The 18,463-nt window shown below is 40.3% G+C and overlaps 2 protein-coding genes across 4 annotated transcripts; one reads left to right on the forward strand and one right to left on the reverse strand.

The window, feature by feature from the left end:
* The first annotated feature begins 140 nt into the window (after nt 1-140).
* On the forward strand, nt 141-3,426 carry ccdc86 (coiled-coil domain containing 86). Of its 3 annotated transcripts, XM_083909573.1 has the most exons (6): nt 141-204; nt 413-521; nt 1,251-1,773; nt 2,474-2,603; nt 2,705-2,779; nt 3,181-3,426. In XM_083909573.1, the coding sequence occupies exons 3-6, from the start codon at nt 1,256-1,258 to the stop codon at nt 3,331-3,333; spliced, it is 876 nt and encodes a 291-aa protein (XP_083765699.1). In that variant the 5' UTR covers nt 141-204; nt 413-521; nt 1,251-1,255; the 3' UTR covers nt 3,334-3,426. The 3 variants fall into 3 exon arrangements, with proteins under 3 accessions (XP_083765699.1, XP_083765698.1, XP_083765700.1); XM_083909572.1 differs by lacking the exon at nt 141-204 and having other exon boundaries at nt 390-521; XM_083909574.1 differs by lacking the exons at nt 141-204; nt 413-521 and having other exon boundaries at nt 1,185-1,773.
* A 1,152-nt stretch (nt 3,427-4,578) lies between these two features.
* sgms2a (sphingomyelin synthase 2a) lies at nt 4,579-11,155 on the reverse strand (the record flags this gene model as incomplete). The annotated part of the gene is made up of 5 exons (XM_083909586.1): nt 4,579-4,764; nt 6,723-6,889; nt 8,545-8,698; nt 9,977-10,094; nt 10,707-11,155. The coding sequence occupies 5 exons, from the start codon at nt 11,153-11,155 to the stop codon at nt 4,579-4,581; spliced, it is 1,074 nt and encodes a 357-aa protein (XP_083765712.1).
* Nucleotides 11,156-18,463: the final 7,308 nt, after the last annotated feature.

The following is an 18,463-nucleotide window of genomic DNA, read 5'->3' on the forward strand; positions in this document are numbered from 1 at the left end:
CGCGGAATTCCCCTGAGTGCATTGTTGTGTTTGGGTTGAGTTGAGTCTGCTTCCCTGTTCAGTATCATGAGTTGCGGAAGTAAAAGTCATGTGACTTCTCGTGTCACTATGCCGTGTCTTGTCAGTAGGTGTCGTTGTCGGTATATTTTGTTTGTTTGCTCGGTTATTTTCTTTAAATAGAGAGGACATTGTTTCTCTTATGAGGTTGTTAGCGCTTATAGTTTTAGAAATGTGTTCTAAAATAGTATAAAAGGCACGTTTCTCTATCATTCCACTACTGAGGCAGTTCCTACTCCAGACCTGTAGGGGTCGATAATACGCTCATCGCGGTGTTTACATCCGTCGTTGACTCACATTTCCGGTCGGTGTTTTTTATGCTCGTTTGCGCGGAGGACATTGTTTTTATTATGAGGTTTTTAGCACTTATAGTTTTAGAAATGTGTTCTAAAATAGTATAAAAGGCACATTTCTGCAATTATTCCTGTAATGGCGAAAGTAGCCACTGAAAGACTTCAGCTATGGTAAGGTTCTACTGGGCTTGACTCGTAGTAGGCACTGTTTTAATTCATCAATCACGAAGGCAAGAGAAAGTCATATGAAGGGTTTGCGCACATTTATTTCTACTTGCCGTACATCCAAGTTATATTCCTGTTGACATCTATCCAAGCCTGTCTAAGATCACCAATGCGTAGAGATATTCCTTTGACGTTCCAGGTTGTGAATGATGATCAATAGGTTCAAACAGTAAGACAACGTAATCCAATATCACTCACATATGCGATCTGACGGTCAAAAAACCCTTAACTTATTAAGCTAAAACGGACACATGAAGCATATAACCTGCCAGATATTCTCAGTACATATATCTCAATGCCTCTTTATATCATAGCCAGCAAAGACATCAAAGTGCCCATGGTGCCCTTTAGCCAGAGGGCAAAATAAGCAACGAAGCTACACATATTTAACAAAGGCTTAATATTTGACGTTAACTATTTACAAATCACAATGTAACAAGTAATCCTGTACCAACCACCCAAACCAACCCCAAACGAAACCCCACATTGGCTCCTACAATTCCATTACTGAGGCAGTTCCTACTCCAGACCTGTAGGGGTCGATAATACGTTCCTCGCGGTGTTTACTATCCGTCGTTGACTCGGATGCAAAGCGACGTACACACACATTTATCCGGTCACACGTGGGTACAGAAGTTTACCAGAGTAATGTGTTTCTGTCGTCATTTAAATTAGAAAACATGTCGAGGAGGCAGAAACCAGCACAGGACGAAAAGGCCGTGTCTGAAATCGAAAACATGGAGGAGCAGGTCAACGAGTTGCCACCCGAGACCAGGCGAACACGCAGCGGCCGCGCAGTGCGCCCTCCTGCCTCACTGATGGACTCCGAACGCCCGGTGAGGACGCCCAGCAGGAGGACCAGGAGGTCCGTGCTTCAGGAGCTGCCGGCGGAGGAAGAAGAGGAAAACACGGACGAACCTGAGCGGAAACTCGAGGACGCTTCTGCGGGGAAGCCCAGCGTGCCAGCCGAACCGGAACCGTGCACACCGACAGAACCGACAGCAGTTGAAACCGAGGCTATCGATGGTGGAGGCGATCACCAGTCCGGGTCTGCTCCAGCCGAAACCGCACCTACGAGTCTGGAGAGCGTCCCCCAGCCCAAGAAAGCTCGTCTCGGTCCAAGCGTGAAACAGACTCCAGTGATTCCTCTGGGAAAACCGAAGTCAGGGAAAGTGTGGAAGGACCGCAGCAAACAGAGGTGAAGACACCCAACATTCAGATCAGGGCTTAAATTATTGTGGGTTTTCTGCCTAATAAGTATGTAAATTGCGATTTTTACACCATGCACATTGTTAAATATTTCATTGCTATCTCAGATTCTGACTTAAGGATGCTGCGAATGTATGCATTAGACACTGATACAGATAATAAAATAGTATAGTAGCAAAAACTTGTATGATTAACGTTGGATACTCTGTTACATTATCTTAAATGGTTAATTGTGTCCTGGTTATAATAAGATTATATGATAATAATGAAATAGGAAGTATTGTTTGTATGTTAAGAAATCCAGGCTTACATTCCATCCTCGCTGTATGTTTTATCTAGGATAAATCAGCATTGGGAGGTGCAGGTCTAGACAGGTTTTAAAAAATTCATTTACATTGCATGTCACAGCTTTCTGTATTGAAATATGATGTTGATTAGTGTAAATCTCCATGGCAACAGATGTTAAACAGAGTCTAGGCTTGTTTAAGCCAGGATAAATGGGAGATCCCAGATTCAATTACAGTGAAACCGCCCTGTGTTGAGGCCACATGTTGGATATAAACAAAACATGTATCAGCAAAGCAATACAAAGTAGATGTACTGAGGGAAAAGGGATGTGGAGACAAAGGGTCTCATTTTTTAGTTCAAAGTTACCCTTTTAAATGTGTTATTTATTTATTGTGCTTTAGGTTCTCTGCTTTGGTGAGAGATAAGCCTCTGTGCACTTCTTGGGAAAAGAAAATGATGGCCAAGCAAGAGAAGGAGATGGTGAAAAAGTTTTCTTTGCAGCTTAAAGAGGACAAAGCCAGAGGAAAAGAGGTAAACTAAATTTAAAACCACGACTGTGTAACTGAATAACTACTGCATTTTAAAGGCTTAGACTCTTTGATGTATTCTTCTTTTTTGTTTTGTTTTAATAGGAAAAGAGGAAAAGGAGAGAAGAAAACCTAAAACGGCGAGCGGAGAATGAACGCAAATCAGAGATTGTGCAAGTGGTAAGACAACCGTTGTTGTATATAAAGACATATGCTACATTTTACAGGGTTTAAGGGCCACTCATGTTACATTTTCATGATCAAATTGTCCGTCAGTGTCACTCAGTGTTTCCCAAATTTCCTCATATGTCTTATTTGTCCTCAAATCATGTGAAAGATAATATTGACATTTTAGAAGCTGTCCCAGAACTTGTCTTTGTTTGTAAAATCTCTCAAATGGACCAATTGATCATCAAAATGGTTGGTCGATAACGTGGTATTTGAGTACTATGGTTAGTTCACATTGTACCATATTTGAAGATCCATAAATGGGACCCACTGATGGATGGATGTAGACATTACCTGCCGCTGTAATGTGACCACTTGTTTGTTTTCTCTTTTTTGTCCCGTTTGTGTCACAGATTCGAAACACGGCAAAGATCAAGAGGATGAAGAAGAAACAGCTCAGGAAAATCGAGAAGAGAGACACACTGGCTCTGCTCCAGAAGACACAGAAGCAGAACACAAAAGCTAAAAAGCAAAAAAACGACAGCAATGACAAAGATTTAACCTAAGGACGAAGAAGATATAATAAAATCCATATGTTCATTACTTGGCCTAAAGTTTTTATGTATTGATTTATGGCGTCCAGCTAACAGAAGTTTATTTTAGAGGACTTCCAAATAAAGTTACTACATTTAAGTCGAGTTGTTTAATCTGTGAAAGGATGAAAATACTGAATGTTTGAAGAGATTAAGAGATTATTTGGGGTGTATTATGATTAACCCTAAGAACACAGTATTTTGGCTGCCTTTTCCATTACTATATACAATGATGCACTGCGATTTAGTGGCGGTGCCGTCACTTTGTGGGTAACACAATCGCTATGCATTGTGGGAAACATAGTTTATGGCCAACACACGCCTTAAAGCAGCATAGACCTATTTTAATACTGATTTTTAAGACCAATTAATCACTCAAGGGTCTCATAAAATGATGTTGCCTTGAGTTTGAGGCAATCTGATGAAATTATATCTTGAATATTATTTTCACCAACTATATTAATTCACCTGAGTGTAAAGTGCTCAACATTTTAAATGTCTGATTTTGAATAAAACAAAAAAAGGTCAATTTTCATTATTCACTTATCACTATTCCCTGTTTAAAATTGACCTGTAAAAACACACACCCACAGGATGTCCATAAAAGGAGTTGTGTATTATTACCAGAGTCCGACTGCAGCACAGCTGCGTGAGCACCCGGGGTTAAATGAGGAAGCACAAGAAAGACTTAGTATAGATACATTTTAATACAACATAATGTTGAGGCTACACACTCAATGCTACTAAATAATAATAATAATAACAATAATAATAATAATAGCAAATAAAAACAAACCCAAAGACACATAATGGCAGTTTTGGTACATCCAATGACATTTAACACACTAAGGCACCTTGTGACTCGAGTACACTGATGTTTATATTGAGGTGAACACCATCAATACGTTTAGTATCAAAGATTTATGGTAGCAGATCCAAAGTCTTGCAAATACTGAATCAAACCTATAAACCGCTCTCTTATGTCTGAAAAAGCTGATGCAAGTACAAAAAAAAAACACAAGGGAAAGAAAAAAAAAAAAACGATGACGATTCACAAATAAATTATAGTGGAACACTGAGAAAACAGAATTATCCTTCCAGGCACATTTTTGTTTCTGCCACAACTATGCATTTGGTGCCGTTACGCTCTCCTGTCCAATCCTGACAAGACGGACTGACACACGTTTGGTGGATATATCAGGCAACCCTTATGTGACGTCACTCCTCTCGTGTACTTTGTACCATGGAATACTTCTTGCAGGGGTTCTTGAGGCAGGCGGGAGGCCAAGTTATGGGCCAGCTGTACGAGCACGGCACCGCCGTTTGGACGTTCCTCTCCAGGAAGTTGAACAGAGGGTTCCACCAGGTGTTGGTGAGGTAGTTGTTGGGTGAGCATTTCAGTATCTGTCAAGGAAAAGAGAGAGAGTCTTTAAGAATCATCATGATAATTTAACAGTGATACATACACTTAGAAATAGAAGTGCTAAGTAGAACCATATAAGGTTATTCGGCTTTTTGGCTCCAGAGGTTCCACCAAGAACCCCTTTAAAACCCTTCATTCAGGAAAGGGGTTTTAAAGGGTTCTCTGGATCAAAATGGTTCTTACTGGAACCATTAGTGTTACCAAGAACCCTTGAAAAACACTTTCTTCGGGAAAGGGTTTTTCAGAAGCAAATGGTTCCAAGTAGAACCTCAGCCCTTGTAGAAGGACCCTTTTGGAACCCTTATTTCTAAGAGTGTACAGTATCACAAACTATATCTCACACTTTTTTTATATTTTATAAAGCAATTGTTTTCGTTAAAATTCGTCTTGTTAGGATCATTTAAAGGTAAAAAGATCTTTGACGTAAGAATTATCATTCCCTCTGATATCGCGAATCATATCGCAATCGCAATTCCTGTCAAAATAATAGAAATTATATATTCAAAATCGTTCAGTCCTACTTAAAAGGTATTTTAGGATAAGGGTAAGTGGCAGATCATCTCTCTAAGCGTCCAAATTATATTTTTCATCGAGGTCTGTAAATTATTTCTTTCTCATAACTCCAATTTGTATCTGTTTTGGAGGTTAATAGGATGCAACTTCAACAATTTAAATGTATAGGAATGGTGGAGTTGGTGGATTGTGACAGAAGGATAGCAGCAGAAGTGAAAGGGAAGGTCTACACGACGGAGGTGAGACCTGAGCATTTTGGGTTCCAAAAGGGTACTTCTACAAGGGCTGAGGTTCTACCTGGAACCATTTGTTTCTGAAAAAGGAGCAAGGGTTTCAAGGGTTCTTGGTAACACTAATGGTTCCAGTAAGAACCATTTTGACCCTTTAAAACCCCTTTCCTGAGTAAAGGGTTTTAAAAGGGTTCTTGGTGGAACCTTTATAAAAAAGGTTCTACCTGGAGCCAAAAAGGGTTCTCCTATGAGGACAAGCCGAAGAACCTTATATGGTTCTACTTAGCACTTTTATTTCTAAGAGTGTATGACTTGGAGACAAGAGGTGGAGCTGAAGATGCTGAGATTTTCATTGGGAGTGACCAGGATGGACAGCACAGACCGAGCAGTTTGAAAATAAAGTGAGAGAGGCAAGGTTGAGGTGGTTTGGTGCACATGCACACGAGGGACACTGAATATATTTGGACAGAGGTGGTTGAAAGCGGAGCTGCCGGACAGGAGGCAAAGAGGAAGACCACAGAGAAGGTTCAGGGATGCAGCGAAGGACGACACGAGGACACTTTGTGTAACAGAAGAGGACACAAGGGAGAGGACAACATGGAGACAGATGTGTCACTGTGACCGAGGGGGGAGAAGCTGAAAGAAGAAGTACATCATTCATTACTTTGTGCTAAATGTTGAATGATAACTACTTGATTTGTGTAAGTCAGTTTGTCTCTTGATTTGATACTGTTCCCCATCACTTTGTGTGTGTCTGAACAGCATTGGATTTGACCAGTTTTTAAGCAAACCTAGAAACAGCATATGATTTATAAGAATTATAATCATAAATATGAATATTTCACCCCATATTACCCTGTAGGATTACTATTTGGCCAGTAGAGGGAGGTCTTCAGCATTTTGAAGCCATATTTAGTGTTTCACACAGACCAAAAACATGTCAACTTTAAGTTTATAATTATCTACATATAGATTGTTTTTTAAATGTAAACAGTATTAAATTATCGCCGGTAAACTCGACCCACAATAAAATACACATGTCAAAAGATCCACAGTAAAGCCCTCCACGCATTATCATTTATGTGCGACAAGGTTCAAATGAGAGGGAAGCCTTCAGTATTGAAAGCTGTTATTTTGACTCCACTACACACACACACACACACAGAGCCACCCAATGTTCCGCTCTCTGCTCAGACCTGCAAGTTGGCCATGGTGTGGTACCACCAGAACAGGCGCGAGGTGATAAAGTAGGCCACGACCACATCCACGCTGTAGTGCTCATGAGCCACCAGGATGCACACCACACCCACGGCACTCAGCAGCCAGCACATCAGATGGTACCACCAGAACGACCGCGGCGAGTCTGCACAGAGAGAGAGGGAAGAAAAGACAAGATGAGAATGTTGGCAAAAGTTAGGACAACTTCAAATTGTGGTCTGTTCTTCCATGTCTACACACATTCAGACTGTGATGTAGGGAGAACAGAGGGATTTCCTATAGCAAGGCAATGGCTGAAAAGAGTAGGAAGTGATACACAAGTGACGTAGTAAAATAAAAAAACTTGCATTACTAGGTCTGACTGATACACAAACAAACCCTGTCGCTCTGTTGAGAGCTCCTCACAGAAGATACCTAGTGCAAGAAATTTGGGGAACAACGTGGGAAAAAAAAGTTCCCTATTGCAAATTATTTTTAAGGTCAAATAGTGAAATCTCTGTGTTTCCTTACCACAGTCCAAAAATATGCAGATTGAGATTGAGATTAATTGGACAGGTGATTAGCTCCCTGCAGCCTCATGGTCCTCATGAGGATACAGCGATCGACAACTATCTATCAAGCAAGTTGCATCTGTCTGTCTGTGACTGGCATATCTCTCTGACCGTTAGTCAGATCTCCCTAAGATTTTGGATATGGGTTGAGCATGGCCCGATGGTGCGCATCCTCGATTTTCCAATATTTTGGAGGCATTTTAATTTTCGCGGATTTATCACGCTGCACTTTCGCTGATTTATCACGCTACACCAGGCAGGCAGCGGCTCATCAGCAGCAGCTGCGCTGTCTGGAGCGGGGAGGTGGGAGTGAAGAGGCTGTCCTCACTGTGGGTGAGACATTTTTACACGGTTCACCGCAGAACATGGCGTTATACTGAAACGACGAGGTGTCCATTCACCAATACGCGAGCGCACATTTATTTTTGCATTAACATGCTACTACTTTGTGGCTAACTTGGCGAACCTGTTTCCAAACGTAAGCTAGCGAGGCTACCATTAGCATTAACCTAGGGCTAGCTAGTGCGTAGGGCACTAGCATAGGGCTCACTAGATGTTGTACAACATCTAGCTACGCTAATGCTGATCGAAAATGAAAACATTTGCGTTGTGCCTAATGAGGTTGCACAGTGTTTGTATTATGTTAGCCTTTATGTTCCTTATCATGCATTACCATAACTGAAAAATCTTCCTTAGCTCCCACTATAGGAATACATACGGGCACTGCACTAGTTGAATAAATAGGTGCTGAATCTTCTAATGTCCATCTATGAGGCTGCACCGGAAACCACAGCTTACAAAATGAACGCAAACTTTCATCACCACCTCTCTGTGAAATTCATTAATAAAAGAGGAAACAGAGAACTGATGTGGCCCTAACAGTTCCTGTTTTATCACTGCTGTAAAGACGTGACGCTCCCAGTGTTGTGTCGTCTGCAAACCTGTATAAAGTACTTTTTTTTTGTACTACTTAAAAACACTGCTTTGGTTGGGTGTACCTAATAAACAGACAATGGAGTATGTATTCAGCAATTTGCAGTACAGCTATAGTTATTACAAAAAATGTAGTTGTGGAAAAAATAGTATTATTTGTAGGCCATTTCTTCCTCCGAGTAACTGCATGGTCGTAAAATACTGAGGGCCACGTGGGATGAGAATGGAAACAAACAATATCGTCGATCAATTATTCATGGGAACTTCCAATAAATGTTTCCATGCAAGCGAACAAAGTGATGCTGTGACTACTCACACTCCTTGATGAATAGGTACGTGAGCGTGAGCATCACGGTGTGCCCGCTGTAAAGAAAGTCTCCGCACAACAGATGGGAGTTGGTGATGGAAAGACCTCCGCCGGAAATCAGCTGCAGAATACGCTGCATTTTCGCATGGGAGTCTCCGTGGAGCTGATGAAGAGCAGATAGTGGATCGCAGTGAGTGGGAGAAGACAGAAAGACACTGGATCTGCAGCATTAGTGCATCAGTTCAAATAATGACCAGCGGTTCAGAAATCACAGACATTACGGGATATAATTGACAAACTGAAAGCAGATAATGTTGGATCTAAGGAGTAGAATTCACTCCTCATGGGCAAATATATACTCTCCCTCTCTGCAGCTTACCCCTTCTTCTTGATTGGTTTATGCACCAGATTTATGTGGGAAAAGCTCTTTTTCCATGTTTGCATATCAAGATTTCACTTCATGGATGAGGATGTCCGTTTAGGCTGCTGCATATCTGATTGATGTAAGATGGCAGCAGCAAAAAGCTTATTCTAAGGCAGGGGTCCTCAAAGTTTTGATACCTGAGGGCCAATTTAGGAACCCAACATTGGACTGAGGGCCGCAAAAGGGAAAAAAAACAGAAAGAAATCCCATTTGTAATAATTTTAATGACCAGATTGCAGTTCTACAGTTTAGCATTAAGTAATATAAGCGTTAATATAATGTAATTTAAGCATTAGTGTAATTTAAGCATTAATATTATAACTCTTTATAATTTACTGGGTAATAACCCAGTATTTTGGCCATTGTTCTTACCTTCTAATTACAGGTTAATACCAAGTAACACATTTCTGTTACCATATATTTACTGGGTACATAGCTAGTAATTGGGGGCTGTAGCTAACTGCTTATTACCAGCTTATAACCCAATAATACACTAAAATTCACCATATAGAAACCAGGTAAATACCCAGTATTTTTGTTTACACTTATTGGTCTGTATCCAGTAATGTCCAATATACATTTAACAAGCTTAGTAGCTCCTGGATTAAAACTATCAACTGTAATTCATTGCGGGCCGCCAGAAATGTTTCTGCGGGCCGCCATTGGCCCCTGGGCCAATGCACTCTTAGAAATAAAAGTGCCAAGTAGAACCATATAAGGCTATTCGGCTTGTCCTCATAGGAGAACCCTTTTGGCTTCCAGGTAGAACCTTTCTATAAAGGTTCCACCTGAAACCCTTATGGAGGGTTCCACCAAGAACCCTTTTAAAATCCTTTATTCAGGAAAGGGGTTTTAAAGGGTACTCTGGATCAAAATGGTTCTTACTGGAACCATTAGTGTTACCAAGAACTTGAAAAACCCTTTCTTCGGGAAGAAGATGTACGTCAGTATTAGTATCTTGGGGTACAACAAGCCTCAGTTAGTCGATGCCTCCTCTGGGTTTTACAAGCAACTCACCTTAGGAGCACAGGTCATATGCATGCCAGGTACAGGCAAGGTGGTGATGTACATAGTGACGCAGCGGTACAAGTACAGGGTGCCAATGAGGAAGAAGAAGCGTCTGATTGCGATTGACCTGTGAAGGAGCAATTGAAGAGCCACAACTGAGCAAGTGCAGACATACGGTGGCCCGCCCTCATTACACCACATTTCTTACCAAGTCTACAGTTCTATGAGACTATCTTGTTGTGCGATAAATGAATATGTGAAATCGGAGGACTCCTGCTTCAGCCAAAATGAGTTTCGATAACCTGACAACGTGATGACAATGAGAAATCCTCTGTAATATGTAATACAGTAGTTTTAACGTGTTTTGTCTTGCATTACAAAGTTCATTTCACTGTCATATTTTTGGATCTTGATCTCATAGTGACTTGATCAAGAAGAACTGATGTCAACAGAAGAATTAAATTATATATCTCTTGGCGGTTTTTGATGTTGACTGGCTTTGTTGAGCACAGAATGATTTCTAAACTACCCGCTAATCATACAGGGGAAACCCAGCGTAGGAATAGGGTTTCACCAATGACAGCAGTCTCATTAGACCACAATACAATACATTTGAAAATGCCAAAACCAAGCAGTTCAATATCCATTACAACCTTTTTTCGTGAATTTTCTAATTTGTCAAAGGCTTTAACAAAAATCAATGAACAAAAGAGAACCGCTTGTTACCAAAGGTTCTTACTTGTATCTGAAGAAGAACAACTGGATCATCCAGATGGCCAGCAGCACCATGCCATTGATCTCCGTTACAGTGAACGCCCAGTTAACCCTGTCAATATAGTCAAAGAACTTATCAGGGAGAGGCGGGCTGCTTTCTTTGGGTGGGACCCTCTCGTGGACGACAGTGATGACGACTGTGGTAAGAACCAAGTTGAAGCCAGCGTAAAAGAAGGCCATTATTGTCTTCCACCACTCCATGGGCAAAGGGCTGACCTTAGAATCGGGCACAGAGATCTTCACGTAGTCATTATGCCTCCCTATGCCTTTCCTGAAGCTCCTCTTGGTATCCTCCCCACCTGCAATGTGGACAGGGCATGTTTTACCACCATTGGGCACAGCAGCCGCCTCCATTCCTGGGTTCGGACTGTCCACGACAGGGTCTCTCGCATCCACACACTCCTGTGACGCCATGGGTGACTGCACTGTCCATCCACAGGAACTCCTCCTCTGGGTTGTTGCTGCCGTGAAAGGAAAACAAAGACGATTAAAACTGATGACAAACTCTGAAGTGGAAAACATAAGTATGCTATTTTGAGTTGCTCAAAAACAGACGCATGGAATCGAAGACATAATGCTTGTGTTTAATGAGTCTGCTGAAAACAAGGAAGGAGAAAGACACTACTTCTCTTCTTTATCTCAGAGATTAGCAAAACAAGGGATTGAGCTTTTATTCACACAAGGTTCTTCATTTTCTAATGACAGAACAATCCAGTTTAGACCAAAGAGCATATATATATATATATAAATGGACATAGTCTTCCTGGTTCTATAACAGGAAATATGAATATATTAAACACTCAATTTGAATAGAGGTCAATGAGCTTACTTCCCACTTGATTTATAATGTCAGCAAACACGTTTTTAGTTAAAGGTGCCATATGTAAGAATGTGGCCAAAAACGGTTACTACATTCAAATTCAAAATACTGAGGTCTTTTAGGTTTCGTTTTCTGACGTAACTGAAAAACATAAACATGATTTGCAGTCTGCAAAATATTTTTTTAATGCTAATATTTTGGCTGTACTGTTGTTGGTGAGTTCAGTTTGTTATATGAATATTATTCCTGAGTCTTTGTGACATATTAGGAGGATTTTATGGGGTTAGGTTTAGGGTAAGGGTCAAAAGTTAGTTCTGGTTCAATGACAATTTGTATTCAAACTTCCTCCTCTTCATCATGACGTTCATATTTTGACATCATGAGACCAAGACAACAACTTTATAATTGATCAAGTTATTGAGACATTGAAATGTTTTGTTATGGTACTGCCACCACTGTTGTTCGCTCTTGTTTGAGATAAAGAAATGACCATTGCATCCATCGACTTAAATGCCCTGCTTTCATGGTAGGATATCACCGTAGCATGAACTTGTCATAGGGATATTCTTGTCGAATATCCCTAATCCCTGTTCCAATTTCGAGGAAAATAGACAGTGAAGTGCTCCATGTATGAGTGGACACCAGGGTGATTGACGGTGATGCCCCAGAACTACCATTTGCAAAACATCAAAATGGTGCCATGGAATGTTTATGGGCGTCACTACCACTTGTCACATAGTTTACTAAAGAGCCATGTTCAAGTTTATACCAGCCAGCTGTGGTGGATGTGATTGCAGGAGTTAAATATTTTGGATTGGATTTTCACAAACACTTTTCTGCTCTGCCAGTTTCTTATTTTGGCCTGTTCCAATGCCAGAGTACTTCAGTTTGGTCTCCATGTGGTTCAGTTCCTTCTCGATCGGCCAGACACCATTTGATAAAACAATTTGCAGTATCTGGAATTTAGATTTTTATAGTAACTGCTCTGATGGCATGCCATTTTTCTGCACGTTAAAGGCATCTTATCCAAGTGGATAAACTCTAAAACCAAGAAGAAGATTCAGTAATATGACTGAAGGCTTTAGGAAAGCGACTAAATAGGCCACATAAATAAAATAATGGATTTAAAAACAACAAAAAAAACCAAAAGAAATAATGCAATATTTGTTGATGATCTCTTTTCATCCTAATGACTTGTGAGAGCACTACAGCAATGGCCTTATTTATTCTTTCACATCTAAAAGGCTTCAAGTCCCTTTAACGGCGCCATTAATGGTTTTCGAGGATATTGCTATCATCCCTGAAATGCATCACAATATAAACGTCATCTGGGATTCGTACGAAATGCTTATGTTTACATAGAGAAAAGGCGGCACAGGCACTCAAACAGCAGAGGGGATAGAAATAGAGTGTGGCTGGACTCAGGAGAGCTGCTGAAAGCATCAGTCGCCTCAGAATCAATTTTTGCGAAAAAAAAAATAAAAATATTACAATGGAGAACAGCTTACAGGAGTTTATCCTCTGACCAGATCTGGCCTTGTGTTATTCAGTCATCTGGTGAATGTCTACTGGACACAGTGTATGGTCGACTTTAAGTGTTGATGAGGTATATTAATACTGACTGGCAAATGGGATCAACGAGAGCAGACAAACAATATAAACAAATTACAACACCATGTCCCTTCTGTTATTAGTAAGTATGCACTGCATCTGTGTGGTGAGTTGGGATCTGATAAATATTTAAATAGAAGCCATTCTCTTGTTGGTGTAGGTAGTGTTTACATTTTGTGTGCAAGACATTGTGTGTCCTTTTGGTTTTTAGAATGAACTTCTTTTTTTTTAATTTAGTAATATAGACATTTAAACATCTGAACAAGTCTGTATAAAGAATGGTGAGGACACAGACTGTGGTGATCATGGTGTCTGGAGACACATCTGGCTGCTGCTAAGGAGACTGTTAATGATAGGACATCAGTGGTACTTTACTGTCACTGGGATATTGGGCCTTTTTTTTTTTTTTTTTTTTTGTTACCACAGTCCCTCAGCCCATACTAATGCAACTGAATGATTGGTATCATTGCGTGTATATAAATGATCATGACCTACATTTTTCTGACATGGTACCTTTATCTGTGTAATGGCATTATCATCACAGCCTTCACAGACCATTACAAAGTACTTGTCTTTATACGAACATAAAAAAGCTTTCAGCTGTATCGCACAGTATCATGAGCTGACTGTGTTTGCCTGCTTGTCGTGGACCTGGATTTGTTGCCATGTGAGGTCAGTAGGACTTTTAGGAGCCAACGTGTACACACACACACACACAACGTAAGCAGAACTTGAATTTGGGTGGTTTTGTCACACTATAATTTCCAAGGAAAATAATATAATGTCATGCTGTAGTTGATCATATTTAACAGGAATCAGCTTTTTAGACTCTTAGAAATATGGGTTCCAAAAGTGTTCGTCTACTAGCGCTGATGGATGCATTTGCTAATGGTTCCAGTAAGCACCATCTTGATCCAGAGAACCCTTCAAAGCCCCTTTCCCGAATAAAGGGTTTTAAAGGGGTTCTTGGTAACACTAAGGGTTCCAGGTGGAACCTATATAAAAGGTTCTACACACTAAGAAATCGAGACTGTACCTAAAAAGGTACACATGCATTGTCGCTCCAGTTGTACCCTATCAGGGTACAAGCACTGTACCTTTAAAATTGTTTGTACCTCTAAAGAAACATTTCTGCACCCCTAGTGACAAAAATGTACCTGTACACACTGAGAAATGTACAGTGCTTGTACCCGATAGGGTACAACTGGAGCGACAGCAAAAGGTAGTCTAGTACTTTGATTTCTTGTGTGTACCTGGAGCCAAAAAGGGTTCTCCTATGAGGACAAGCCGTAGAACCTTATATGGTTCTACTTAGCACTTTTCTTCTAAGAGTGTAGGTAGCCAATAGAGTGTAAAGTGGTCTCATGGTGTCATTTTACATGAATGTATTTGATCATTAATGTCAGATGAGGACAGTTTATGCTCACAGGGCATGTAAATATTGACTTTTCTGTCCATAGATACTAAATGCAAACTCTGTTTTGGGTTGGATTGTATGGAACAACAAAACAAATCTGCCATCTTGTACACTCTTAGAAATAAAGGTTCCAAAAGGGTCCTTCTACAATGGCTGAGGTTCTACCTGGAATAATTTTCTTCTGAAAAACCCTTTCCAGAAGAAAGTTAACATTAATGGTTCCAGTAAGAATCATTTTGATCCAGAGAACCCTTTAAATCCCCTTTTCTGAATAAAGGGTTTTAAAAGGTTTCTTGGTGGAACCCTCCAAAAAGGTTCCAGGTGAAACCTTTATAAAAAGGTTCTACCTGGAGCCAAAATGGTTCTCCTATGAGGACAAGTGGAAGAACCTTATATGGTTCTACTTCGCACTTTTATTTCTAAGAGTGTATGAGTGTAACAATCCGTTCAAAGAAGATTGGAGCCATTTGTTTTCCCATGTTCACTATGTTACTGCTCCATGTGTGCTGTACATGGGAGGTCAGCAGAGTGTGGTCATTTCACTAATTTTCCACCGGCTCCCTCCTCCCTAGTGTACAGTGCACAGTGTTTTCCCACCAGCCAGAGCACCCAGCAGCTCTCTAAAGGGATGTGTGGTGATGGAAAACTGGCAGCGAAACCTATTCCACATGGTCACAGACTGTAATGGATAAGTTGGCTGCCTTCACTCACCCAAGCTATTTCAAGAGAAGCCACCCAGTTGCCTTGAAGGCTGTATTTTACTCTCGGGAACCAGGGCTTGTACTCTGTTTTGGGGCCTTCGTAATAACATACTGCTATTGCTGTCCACTCACTCATTTTCTTCTGCACATCATGTGGATTGTCTTCATCAAAGCGAGGGTTTAAATTAAATCATGCCAAAAGTGGCCCAGCCCTGCAGAGACGAGTGTCACTACAAAGACGGGAGGACTAAAAAAAAATGTACTTGCTGTAAATCCACCTTTGAAACTACATGTTTAGTAGAACTCTGTGCTTATGTTTCAGTTGTGTGTTTAGATTACATTCCATAACACATGTTTTAAGTGTTAAATGTATAGTACAAACATTTCACTAAAGGGGATTGCACTTGAAGACTGTACATGCTGTTTGAGGCTCTATGATACACGCTTAGAAATAAAAGTGCTAAATAGAACCGTATAAGGTTCTTTGGCTTGGCCTCATAGGAGAACCGTTTTTTTGGCTCCAGGTAGAACCTTTTTATAAAGGTTCCCCCTGGAAAGGGGGGTTAAAGGGTTCTCTGGATGAAAATGGTTCTTACTGGAACCATTAGGGTTACCAAGAACCCTTACAAAACTTTCTTCAGGAAAGGGTTTTTCAGAAGCAAATAGTTCCAGGTAGAACCTCAGCCCTTGTAGAAGAACCTTTTTGGAACCCTTATTTCTAAGAGTGTATACAAAAATAAAAAAACAAAAACAAAAACAAAAAGCTCTATTTCTGTAATGTGAACAAACACTTATTTAAAAGTATTATTTATTTCGATTTCCAAAATGTTGAGGGAGGGACATATTTGTGGGCAAAATAAAGTGAATGCTGTAAAAAAAAAAGTGACCACTGAAGATTATATTATATTTATGTGGAGGGATTACTTTTTATTTGGAGCCGATTTAATAACCTTGTTTTACATCACAAATTAGAGGATCATTAAGGCACCTAAATGTACAGGGGGTAATAAGTACACTGATCATAGAAGTACTATGATATTGATATCAAAGTAGCAGTAACACTGGTACAGTTTATCTGCAGTGATCATCTCATTTACCACTAGATCCTAACAACAAACAACAGAGTGCAAATGTTCTAAACTTTTGGTTTCACCACAGCTCCGCTTTACTTCCTTCCTAAGCTGGAACCCGTAACTACTGTGTGATACTTATTCACTGACCAAATCTCTTCATCAAAGTAAACATATTGCACATTTGTTTCTGACAGAACAAGGCCTACTTCCTGTTGTAAAGACAACCAACGTTGTACCATACAAGCCAAATTGGTCACACTGTACACGGAGCCACAACTACATGTGGGCTGGGTACTGGCAGTAATGGCAGGTTCAAGACTGGGTGTCTCCCAAATGCCCCCATATATTACAGGGAAGCAGTCTGTCATGTGTGGGTCAAAGCCGGGTTTTGAAGTTTACTTTTGGGGTGTAGCACAGTGGCCCCACATGCAGCGTTAAACACCATGTTCCATATGCGGCTACTGGGTGGGGCAACAGGTCATTAGATGCCTCGGAGTAAAAACCCTTTCAGACAAAGCTGTTGCTTCTTGGAACTGGCAACTGAATTATTAAAATGGGATTAAAATTGTACACATGAAATACACAAATAATGTTTTGACCTTTAACGTTCTTTTTTTTTTTTTTTTGATTTACCTTGTAGGCTTAATGTTCATCGAATTGGCTCAAACACATATTATAAACACATTATAACCCCATGACAGTTTGTGTTTAAAAGTGGACTGCCAGGGTGTACGCCACCTTCTGCCCCCTATGTCAGCTGGGACTGGCTCCAGCCGCCCCACAAACCTCATGTGCAGTAAAAAAAAAAGTGGTAGACAGTGACTAAGTGAGAGTGTTAAAACATGCACTGTCTATTTTTGGGTGTTTAGGGTGGTCATTGCAGTTGTGAGGGGTATAGAAATGGCCAAAAGTTGCTCATAAATAATGTAACAAAAATGCTGTTTATACCTGACATCCAGGCCACGAGCGTCAGCTCATGACCGGAGAGCAACCGGTCAAACTTTTGCCATGATGGATGTCATACGCCACAAACTGTACAATTCATAGTAATGTTTGCTGAACATTTTTCACCAATTTTTCTTTTTTTTTTGATTTTGTAAGTAAGACTTAAAAGGAGATGAAAGCCATCATGACAAAGACACTATATTTAGATCCAACATAGATAACTATACCTTGAATCAAAATCATATGTTACCGTTTATACATGTTTGGATGTACATGTAGTTTATAGCATCCTGCCTTCACATATTACAGAGCCTGACATATCATCCTAACTGTGTTTAGATGAACAAATTGTGCAGATCATATGGCACCATACCACAATTTAGAGCTTGCTACCTGTATTTAGAATAAAAAATGTGACATAGTTTATAGCATGACATGTGTTTTGATTCACATGTTGCAGATTATATCTATTCTACCACAGATTCTAGCACCCTGCCTGTATTACACTCACATGCAGGACAGTCTACGGCATCATACCTGTGTTCAGAGTGACATGTAGCGCAGTTTATAGCATCCTACCTGCCTTGCTCGAGCCTCTGGGTGCCTCCTCTGTGAGTCCCTGATGCTGCGCCCTGTTGTGTCGCTGCTCCGCTCAGGATGAACTGCTGCACGCCACACAGCCGCTGGCTTTAGAGGAGGCGCTCCTCCCCGAACGAAGCCCCAGCTGCCCAGCGTTATCCATCCATCCATCCTCGACAGACACACGACCTCCTGCCTCATCATCACCACAACCCCCTTTAATTCAGCCTCTGTCCTGTAATTAGCGCCACAGATTCCCTCTAACTGAGATGTATTATTGGTGGATGAACTGCATTTTTGAGCCACTATATTAGTTTAATTAAATAGCAATTACCAATGCAATTAATGTGTATTGGCCAATGTAGTCATGATATATTTATAAGATTTGATTAAAAAAAAAAAAAAAGTATTTATTTTTGTAGTAATGTCAAAGTATATATATATATATATATAACAGGATATATGTAGTCGCTACAATTTAAAAAATCCATAGAATATTGTTTTATATATATATATATATATATATATATATTATTATATATATAAGCGCATGCTGCGTTTTCAAAAACACCGATT

Source organism: Microchirus variegatus (genome assembly GCF_963457635.1).
Source record: "Microchirus variegatus genome assembly, chromosome: 23".
Lineage (NCBI taxonomy): Eukaryota > Metazoa > Chordata > Actinopteri > Pleuronectiformes > Soleidae > Microchirus > Microchirus variegatus.